We start from the raw sequence: 10,264 nt of genomic DNA, 5'->3' as shown, positions 1-10,264 counted from the left end.
AAACTACACTTTCTTAATTGGGCTTTTGTTCAAATACAGGCCCATGTTAGAATCCTTCCATGAAGAAGTCGGACCCGAACCGAACAAATCGAACATGACCCGGTAAATGACTTCGTAAATTGGCAACCTCATCTGAAATTCCTATTTCATCTCAACCGTTCATCTGAATTCTGACAAAATCAACGGTCAGATGATGATCAAGAGCGTCTTCCCGAAAAATTCAAATTATCCTCTTCATCCCGCTCCCATTTTCAGATCTCCCTAAACACAAACGGCTAATCTCTTTCTCTCTCTAACTTCCTCTCTCTAAAAATCGACTCCTTTGAAAATGTCGAATCGCCATGAGAAGGAGAAAAGTGTAAACGTTCAAGTTCTGCTTCGTTGCAGGTACTAATTAATATCATTTCGTTTGTAATTTTAGTTAATTAGTCATAGAATGCTTGATATTGATCATTTAAGACTCGATTTTCTGATTAGTTTAAGTCGAAAAATGGATTAATTTTGTTGATTTGATGTATTATAGGCCGTTTAGTGAGGATGAAGTGCGGAATAATGCTCCGCAAGTGGTGACTTGCAATGAGTACCAAAAAGAGGTAGCTGTTTCACAGAACATTGCTGGGAAGCACATAGATAGGGTTTTTACATTTGATAAGGTAATTACTGTTTGATTACAATATTTTTTGTTTGGAATCTATTTACTGTACTGGAATCAATTTTGTTATTCATTTTGGTTTTGCTTATGCATTGATGTTGAATTGGTACTTGGAATTTGAAGGTTTTTACTTTTACTCCTATTTGAACTAATGGTATTGGGTTTTTCGCTTTTATGTTTGAACATAAACCTGACAGAAGAAATCTTTGCCATAGACATTCTAAGTGAGACTATAGAACCTAAAATCTACTTTCCTTGGCTCTATTAGGTTAGAGAATGATACTGCTCTTGTATTTCAACATAGACCTGGAAGAAGAAAGCAATTTTTACACGAGAAGGGATTTCCATGTTTCCATGAAAGAAGAAATACTGCTCCATTTTGGTATAATTTACTCCCACAGGGTGCTTACACCAGATCAATAGATGCGTGACATGTGTTTGAATATATACGGCTATCACTTAAACATGGTTAAATGGTTGATTAATGTATAATTGCTTCATTAAGTCAGTTTAACCATGGTAAGTTTCATTGGTTTGGTCTAAACATATGGTTGGAGTAAGTATTTTTACCCTTCATTTCTACTGTTCCTTTTTTGGTTGAAGAAGTGATGAAACTGCATCTTTTAGTCTTAAAGATTAAAGCGCTTGAGTATGACTATAAGGCAAAAGAAAAAGGTGCCTTGATCCCTAGAGATTATCTGTGATTGTTTATCCTATCTTTATGTCTGCTCTCTCAAATTATAACTAGAAACCAGAGAATATTATGAGATAACTGTGTTGAGCAACATGTCAGTCAGATCATTTAATTCATTTATTTTCTGAGCTGATGCATTGCTATTTAGATTCTTCTTCCAGGTTTTCTTATTTACTTCATTGAGCACGCCAATTAGTTTTGTTATTGAGTCCCAAGTTGATTTGGTTAAAGTAAATTGAGGGTTGAGATTCCTCCAGTGGGGAGATAAGCAATTGCTGGACTGTGACTCTGCTCCTGCAACATTTGTAACTTGTAGCTCTTTTGTCATGCCAATGTCAGTCTTTGACATCACCACCCTCATTATAGATTGATCTTATGAATCTTTTTAAATTAAGAAAAGAACTACAGCCTTTCCTCTCAAATCGATCATCTATTTCTTAATCAGACTGACCATGGACTACAATAACTACTGGTGAGATATCAACTTAACCAGAGTTCCTCACTCCCATATATTGTGCGTCACTTCTTATGTTAAAGAAAGGGAATACTACTGGCATCTCATTGTTATAGCATCCTTAATTTAGAGTGGAGTTCTGGTTTTACTGCTTGTCTGAAATATTAGTGATTTTTGTTCTTGTTTACACAGAAAAATAATATGATCCGACTTCAATTTCAAAAAAAATAAAATATGGTCCGACTTATTTATGTTCAGTGGTAGAGAATTCCCCTACCCCCATCCTTGGGGTGACTTACTATTATCGTTGTTAAGATATCGCTCGTAGTGCTAAATATGGAAATGCCACCTATGATACTCTTTTACACAAAACATTATTGTGTGAAATTTCTGATCTGAACTGATCTAAGCACTTGAGCCATGAGATGTTCAATGCCAATATTTTGCTATAATTTGTCTTATGTTTTAAGTTCTGGTCTTTCATGCTTCTATCATGTTCTGATGACACAAGAACTGCTTCTATCATGTTCTGTTCTGTTCAGGTTTTTGGCCCATCTGCTCAGCAAAGGGATCTTTATGATCAGGCAATTATCCCCATCGTGAATGAAGTTTTAGAGGGATTTAACTGTACTATTTTTGCTTATGGTCAAACTGGTACAGGTAAAACATACACCATGGAAGGTGAATGTAAGAGGTCAAAGGTACTAGCTGACAGGTCTTGTGCCTCAATCCCACTGTAGAAGCTTATGTAACGATTTTTGTTTCTAACCTGTGATTGCCTGATGTAACAGAGTGGGCATAACAGTGAGCTTCCTCCAGGAGCAGGAGTTATACCTCGAGCCGTCAAGCAAATTTTTGATATGCTGGAGAGTCAAAATGCAGAATATAGTGTGAAAGTTACTTTCTTGGAGTTGTACAATGAAGAGATCACTGACTTGTTAGCCCCTGATGATTTATCAAAAGTTTCTGTAGAAGATAGGCAAAAGAAACAATTGCCACTTATGGAAGATGGAAAAGGTGGAGTATTAGTGAGAGGACTTGAAGAAGAAATTGTTACAAGTGCTAGTGAGATATTCGCTTTGCTTGAAAGGGGATCAGCAAAACGTCGAACTGCAGAAACCTTGCTGAATAAGCAATCAAGGTACTGATTTTTGTTTCTTTGTAGAATCCATCATTATTATTATGTTGCATTCAATATGTTAGAAGCAATGCTCTTTCCTTTTTCAGTCGTTCACATTCCCTTTTCTCCATAACAATACACATTAAGGAAGCAAACACTGAAGGCGAAGAACTCATAAAATGTGGCAAGCTAAATTTAGTCGATTTGGCTGGTTCAGAAAATATTTCACGTTCTGGGGCTAGGGAGGTAATGTGTTCACCTTATCTTGTACAAACTCTTTGCGAAGGTTGTTTCTTGATCTTGTTTTGTCAACCACACACAAATCATCTGTTCCTTCTCTCTTTATAGTGTAGGCACTGCTGTCTAAGTAGTTTTTCCTCTTATTTTTCCATTTAGTTGTACTTCAACTTCTTTAATCTGTGCCCGTATCCTCTGTCTCTTGTACCATTTGTCAGGGGCGTGCAAGGGAAGCTGGAGAAATAAACAAAAGTCTACTTACACTAGGGAGAGTAATTAGTGCTCTTGTTGAGCATCTTGGGCATGTCCCTTACAGGTAGTTACTATGTGCGATCATTTTTTCATTTGTTTTTAGCTCTCTGTGTTTCTAAGCCATTTCTTATGATGCTTACTATGAAATTTAGGGATAGCAAGCTCACACGTTTACTCCGTGATTCATTGGGAGGAAGAACAAAAACATGTATTATTGCCACAGTGTCACCTGCTGTTCACTGTCTGGAGGAGACCTTGAGTACGCTGGATTATGCCCACAGGGCAAAGAATATTAAGAATAAGCCTGAGGTAAAATGTAGAATGCATGAATAAGCAAACAGTTTCTTACATGAACCATCTCACGGTTCTCCACTCTTAATTATCTAAAAACAAGTCAATAATTCTTTGATTGCTGGTGCTGTTTGACATTCAAATGCAATATCAGTGTCCATCTACTGTTCACATGAATGATTTATTATGTATGTCGAATCTCCATGAGTATCTTCAGGATGTATATCACATCATAGTGATTCATATTCTTATTTCATTCCACTTGCCAGATGATTTATGTGTCATCTTATCAATCAATGTTTCTTCTGTCATCTCCAGCTGAACATTCCTCATTTTCTGGTTTAGTACAACAGCTTTAAATAAGTATTGCTCGCCTTGCTTTACCATATTCGTTTCGGAGTAGTTTTCAGATGAAATTCCTTTTTCGGAATGGAGCTGTTTTTCCTAAGTTGATTAAATTTTTTTGACTATGCCATTTTTCCTCTAAAGAATAGAGATATCATTGTTTGGGTTGAAACAGAAGTACAGAACCACTACATGACCTATACTTGAAGATGTTTTACATTCACTAGTATGTAACTACATAATGGATATGGATTATCAGGCTTTGACTTTTGCATAAAGTCAGAGCTAACATGTAAAAATTGGCTACTTTTCTGATGTTCCCAAAGTACTTTGGATAATTGAAGCAAATCAGTCAGTTTGCATGAGTAATAAAAGTTTCGGCATTTATCTGCTTAATCTCTAGCAGCTGTCTGCTTTATCTCTTTCGGCGTCTTTCCATATAACCTCATAGTGTTGACTAAATTAGAACCATGAAACTAAATTATTTTGGTCGTTTGTTGTCTCTGTATCTTATTTCTTCGTTAAATCTGTAGGTGAATCAAAAAATGATGAAATCCACCCTCATCAAGGATCTGTATGGTGAAATTGACAGGCTTAAAGCAGGCTAGTACTTTTTTGTTCTAGCCAATTGTGGTGTGACTAACACATCCTCATCAGTTATCATTTTTCTTTTTATATAAACTGTTTAACATAATTGTTCATTTTCTTTTGTTCCTGTTGGTCTTCCAGAGGTGTATGCTACACGTGAAAAGAATGGTGTGTACATACCAAAAGATCGATATTATCAGGAGGAGAATGAGAGAAAGGTAGCACATCTTTGTTTTTTCCCACAATGTCTTGTATAGCCTTATTGAGTTGCTCTAACTTCACTGTATGTTAGCCTTATTGAGTAATGGATTATATAGCCTCAATCAGTTTTTTGTATGAGTTCCTGGTATTGAATTATCGTCTCACAGTCTCACTATACATTCTAAAGCAATTCTTACCTTTTCCATGTTTAGGCTATGACAGATCAAATTGCACAAATGGGAGTGACCTTAGAAAACCAGCTGAAGGTCTGCTTTCTGAAACTCTTGTAGTTTACAAGTGTCTTATGTATTCCACTTGTGTACAGTGAATGATCTCGATTTTGGTTTGTGAAAATCAGCAACTTGAGGAGTTGCAAAGTAGATATGATCACCAGGTTCATCTGTGCTCAGATTTGACATGTAAACTTGATGCTACACAGGCGAGTTTCTAGCCTTCTGTTCTAATATCATTTTTTAAAATCCTGTTCATAAGCTCTTACTATTGATGCTTCTTGCAGAAACACTTGAACCAAACTACCTCCTTGTTGTCTAATGCTGAGGAAGAATTAAGACAAAGCAAGTACACCCTCAAGGAGCGGGATTTTATCATCTGTGAACAGAAAAAAGCTGGTAAAGTGGTCTGATCTTTGGTTTGGAATGTCACAGAGGCTTTGGTCTTTAATTTATGTTGATATTTACAGAAAATGCCCTTGCTCAGCAAGCATGTAGTTTACGGGCTCAGTTGGAGAAATCACTTAAAGACAACGCTTCACTATTTCTGAAAATTGGTAAGGCCATCTGATAGCAATCTGCAGAAATGATTTGTTGGGATCAGTTATTCTTTTCTTCTAATATTGTTTTTTGCAGACAGAGAAGACAAGCTGAGTGCTGATAATAGGTCGGTGGTCAACAACTTTCAAATGGATCTTGCAAAGCAACTTGGTTTCCTTTCCAACTCAGTGGCAACATCAGTGTGTCGACAAAATGAACACCTCCAGTGTGTTGAGAAATTCTGTCACGGCTTTCTTGAATCTCATGATAAGGTGTGGCAGACATTCCTTCTTTTATTTTTTTAATTATAAACTTTTAGTTGTTTGGTTTGTTTTACTTCTGATACTAGGCTTCACATTTTTAATTTCATATTAGCTGAAAATCCAATTTTTCTGAACTGTTTGTGAGATGAAAATATTCTCGTAGGCTGTTGTAGATTTGAAGAGGAAAACTAGAGCTTCAAGGGCTTTGTATGTATCTCATTTAGAGGCCATGCAAAATGTGGTAAAACTGCATAAAGCTAGTTCTTCTGCTGCTCTGGAGGAGATTTCTGCTTTGGCTTCTTCTAATTCAATTTCCATTAAAGAAGTATGGATTTGTTCCTTCTCTGCATGTGTTTCAGTCCGTATATATTATAATGATCAATGCAGTTGCGGGATTGAAAACTTTACTTTTCCCTTTCCTGATGCAGTTCTTAGATGCAGAAGATGTGGAAGCAAATTCCCTATTTGAAGAACTCCAGAGCACTCTCTCAACTCACCAAGGAGAAATGGCACTTTTTGCTGGCGAACTTCGTCAGGTTTCAATTTTACTTAATCTCTAGGAGTAGTCTGCCTTTTATCTATTCTTTCAAGTTTTCTTTCATTTTTTTTTATTCTTAGATTTCTCATTGTGCAGAAATTTCTCGATAGTACAGAGCATTTGGCAAATATCTCCGAGATCATTCAAGGATATTTTGATAAGCTTGTGGAAGAATCAAAAAAACTTGAAAGACATGCGCTGACAGTTGATGAGATCCAGACGAAGTGTATTGCTGAATTTGAGGCGGCGTATGAGGTATACATTTGAAAATTCTGCCCGTATAGATATTAGTTGTCCATTCTGTGACTGATGTTTGAGTTTGTTTCAGGAACAAGCAAGAGCAGAAGCACAGAAGCTTATTGCTGATATGACCACCATGGTCTCCAATCACCTGCATCGACAAAAAGAGCTGGTTTGTCTTTTTTAATCTTGTAATCATTAATGGTATATCTTCCTTTGTGTTCCTCTTACTGTAGTTGACTGATGCACTCACACTCAATCACAATGATAGTAGTTAATCTAGGAGCTAAGACTCGAATAAGATGAAGGCTAATTCAGGGATCTAACTGAGAAGATTAGTTAAGAGCTGAAGAAGAAGAAAGAAAAATAGATTGATATTATTCATGAATGAGTGAATTAGTACGTTTCCGATGTATTCACACAACTAATCAAATGGGTAAAATGACTAAAGAAGAATACAGCAAAAGTAACTACTAACTAACTAATTTCTTGACATCTGAACAGTGTTAACTGCCTAATAGTTTTCTAACAGAGTTTCCTTACGATAATTTTAACTCGACAACATATACTTGCATCATTGACAGGTGGGTACACGCTTAGTTGATCTTAGAGGAACTGTTACTGGAAATAAGACTTTCTTGGATGGACATGTATCCTCTATGGAGGGTATTACAACAGTTGCAAAAAGGAAATGGCAGGATTATTCTACGCAAGCAGGCAGTAGCATGGAAGAAAATGCTGATTTCTCAGCTGCTAAACATTGTCGGATGGAATTACTTATGCAGAAGTGGTAAGAATCTGACTTTGTTGTTGTTTTGAGTTTCAGCCTCTTATTTCATTTGAATAAGCATCTGATCTCTATCGAACTTCTGTTCCCTGATATTGTCAGTTCATTGTTTTTGATTGGATCTCTATCATTTTGTTTTCTTTCTATTATTTTACCTTCACTTTTATTTCTGTATTTCTGTTACAATTCTTTTTTGTTTTTCATATCCAGTGTAAGCACTACTGAAACAGCTCATAAGCTGTGGCGAAGTACAAATGAATCAGTTAATGACATGGGTAGTCAACATGTCTTGACAATGCATTCAGTTGTCAGGTTAGTTTTTAATATGCTTTGGTACCTGATTTCATGATACTGAATGTATTTATAAAATATGAACTTAGCTGTTTCTTTGCGGAGAAACTTGAGGATTACATTTAATTCCTTTATTTTTCTTTTGCTGGTGACAGGAATATGTGTGACAGTAATGAGCAACATGTAACTGAATTTGACTCTACAAAGGATGCTGCTGAAGAAGTTGTAACAAGAAATAGTGAAGATGCCGTTCAATCTTTTGACAGTAAGTTTCCTATGTTTCATGTTCTCTCTCTGTCTCTTTAAGTTTTATTTCCTCCTCTTTTGATTAGATTTGTCTACTAGCTATCTTTCTCTTGTGATCTAAATATAATAGAGTTTGTGCATTTACTGAAGAAGCATTTTACATTAATAGCTACATCTGCTGGTTGCATAACTTTTCTTCTGGTTTAAATTCTAACCCAGGCTTGTCGGAGAAAGAAAGAGCATCTATATCTGGCATTTTGGAAACTGCCAACACTCATTCAGAAACCATTGGAGTACTTGAGCACAATCACGCTAGTCAGTTTACTTCCATAGAACAGAAGGCCCTTGAAACTTTTCAGCAGAGATATATGGTATGTTATTTATCATAATCCATTATAACATTGAGTAGCTACCATGAGCATGGTGGTTTTTCTTCACCTGTCGGTTTTCCTCTTGCAACAGAAATGAAAAATAATGCCATTTGCATCTTATATTGCCTTTTCATTAACAAAATAAAACTCTATCATGCCTTTTCATGAGATGTCTTTTCCTTAATGACTCACAGGATTATGAGCCAACTGGATCAACACCAGTCAGGTCTGAGCCAGATGTTCCAAGCAAGGGGACTATTGAATCTTTGCGCACGATGCCAATGGAATCCCTTCTAGAGGAATTTCGGGAGAACAACTCCTTCGAATCATTTCAAGTAAAGGAAGTAAAGCAATCACTAGTCCCACGACCTCCTCTATCGCAAATTAACCATTAGCAGATTGGTTACTTTCTTGTGTGTCATCCTCTGATCTGTATCAGTAATTTTTGTGTGTACTTGTACCACCCTCAGGAGAAATATGTCTATTACTGTAACATTAACATGTTGCTAGCTAGTTCTGTCAAAAAGATAAATCCCGCCTTGGGATTTAGAAATGGTTGTAAATGAGAAAAAACTTGATCATTGGTTTCCAGAATTTGATTTAGTGAGTGAGAGGAATACCTTTATTTATTGTGACAATGGCTCTTTGCTAATCAGTAAGAGTGACAATTCCATTTTGTAACACTTCTGTAATACTAAGTCAATAGATATGTTGTAACTTTCATTTTGTCAATTCTAGCTATGTAAATGTGATGAAGTACTTCTACTAAAGCACCTTTTAAATCTTTCATAGAAAAATTGTACAAATTCCTTTGCCAGAAAAAATTTCAGAATGCCCAATGTCACCAAATCCATGGGCTAATGTACATGGAAAATTAAGGTCGCTTAATTCATAAAAGTTGGCTCGCAAAAGCGAGAAAAGACCTGAAAAAATTGTGGGAATGTATGTAATTCTCTCCCAACTAATTACAAAGGTCCACATAATTTTTTTTTAGAATTTTTTTTAGGAAGCTTCGAAGCGCTAGATCCATGGTCATTAGATATGAAAAATCAAAAAATTTGCGTAATACCTAAAATATGACATGTAAATGCAAAAATATGCATTAAAAATGGTGAATATAGGTGATGATTTCCTAACTCATTACGAAGGTCCTAATAAATATTTTTTAGATATTTTTTTGGGTGCTCCGAGGCCCCCAATTTATGGTGTAATATAATACATATGAAAAATCGAAGAATTTGAGTAATTCCTTTTGTGGACGTCCGTTAAGACGTTAACTATGGAGCTAGTTGGCCCTGATGACAAAAAAAAAACGCATTTTCAAGGTCAAACGAGCCCCAAAGTAGGTAAACCCCCATTTTGCGATTTTTATGTACTATAGTCCATGAAATTTTTGTGATCAAGAATTCTGACGTCATTTTTACCCACAATGTTCATGGACTTCTTTAAGATGTTCGCTATAGAGATAGTTGGCTCTGACGGCCAAAACGACCCATTTTCAAGGTCAAACAAGCCCCACGACAAGTAAACCCCCCATTTTGCTGATTTTCTGTTAACAGACGTCCATGAAAAATTTCGGCCATTTCGTTTCAGGAATTTTGGATCACAAAGGCAAAACCTATGTTTACCTGCCTTGGGACTCGTTTGAACTTGAATTTCCACTTTTTTCCTACAGGACAAACACACGTCCATAAAATATTTCTGCTTTACCTGCGGGATGAACTGGATACATTGCCTGTGTCTAAATTTTGGCCATTTTATTTTGGCAAATCTGAATAACAAAAATTCCATGGACTATAGACAAGGTCTTGACGGACGTCCACGAAAAAATTTGGCATTTTTGACGTCGGAATCCGGATCACCCAAAAAATGGTGTGCTATAGCACACGAAAATCGTCGAAATGAGGGGTATGCTCGCTTCGGG

The 10,264-nt window shown here is 36.2% G+C and overlaps 1 protein-coding gene across 1 annotated transcript; it reads left to right on the top strand.

Annotated features, from left to right (window-relative positions):
- Positions 1 to 262: 262 nt before the first annotated feature.
- On the top strand, positions 263 to 9,072 carry LOC107031981 (kinesin-like protein KIN-5C). Its single transcript, XM_015233514.2, has 23 exons — positions 263 to 387; positions 524 to 653; positions 2,343 to 2,501; positions 2,592 to 2,941; positions 3,028 to 3,166; positions 3,376 to 3,473; positions 3,562 to 3,718; positions 4,579 to 4,648; positions 4,775 to 4,851; positions 5,047 to 5,100; positions 5,193 to 5,273; positions 5,352 to 5,463; positions 5,535 to 5,621; positions 5,701 to 5,876; positions 6,031 to 6,192; positions 6,296 to 6,403; positions 6,502 to 6,660; positions 6,734 to 6,817; positions 7,230 to 7,435; positions 7,643 to 7,744; positions 7,879 to 7,988; positions 8,189 to 8,340; positions 8,535 to 9,072. The coding sequence occupies exons 1-23, from the start codon at positions 329 to 331 to the stop codon at positions 8,733 to 8,735; spliced, it is 3,033 nt and encodes a 1,010-aa protein (XP_015089000.1). The 5' UTR covers positions 263 to 328; the 3' UTR covers positions 8,736 to 9,072.
- Positions 9,073 to 10,264: the final 1,192 nt, after the last annotated feature.

This window comes from Solanum pennellii, chromosome 10 (genome assembly GCF_001406875.1).
Source record: "Solanum pennellii chromosome 10, SPENNV200".
NCBI lineage: Eukaryota > Viridiplantae > Streptophyta > Magnoliopsida > Solanales > Solanaceae > Solanum > Solanum pennellii.
Note: the sequence above shows the minus strand (reverse complement) of the source record. Positions and strands in the feature narration are given on the sequence as shown.

Coding starts and splice junctions, on each gene's coding strand:
- LOC107031981 (XM_015233514.2), top strand. CDS start 329: ATGTCGAATCGCCATGAGAAGGAGAAAAGTGTAAACGTTCAAGTTCTG. Junction 2,502..2,591: donor GTGAATGTAAGAGGTCAAAG/GTACTAGCTGAC, acceptor CTGATGTAACAG/AGTGGGCATAACAGTGAGCT. Junction 5,622..5,700: donor TTCACTATTTCTGAAAATTG/GTAAGGCCATCT, acceptor TGTTTTTTGCAG/ACAGAGAAGACAAGCTGAGT.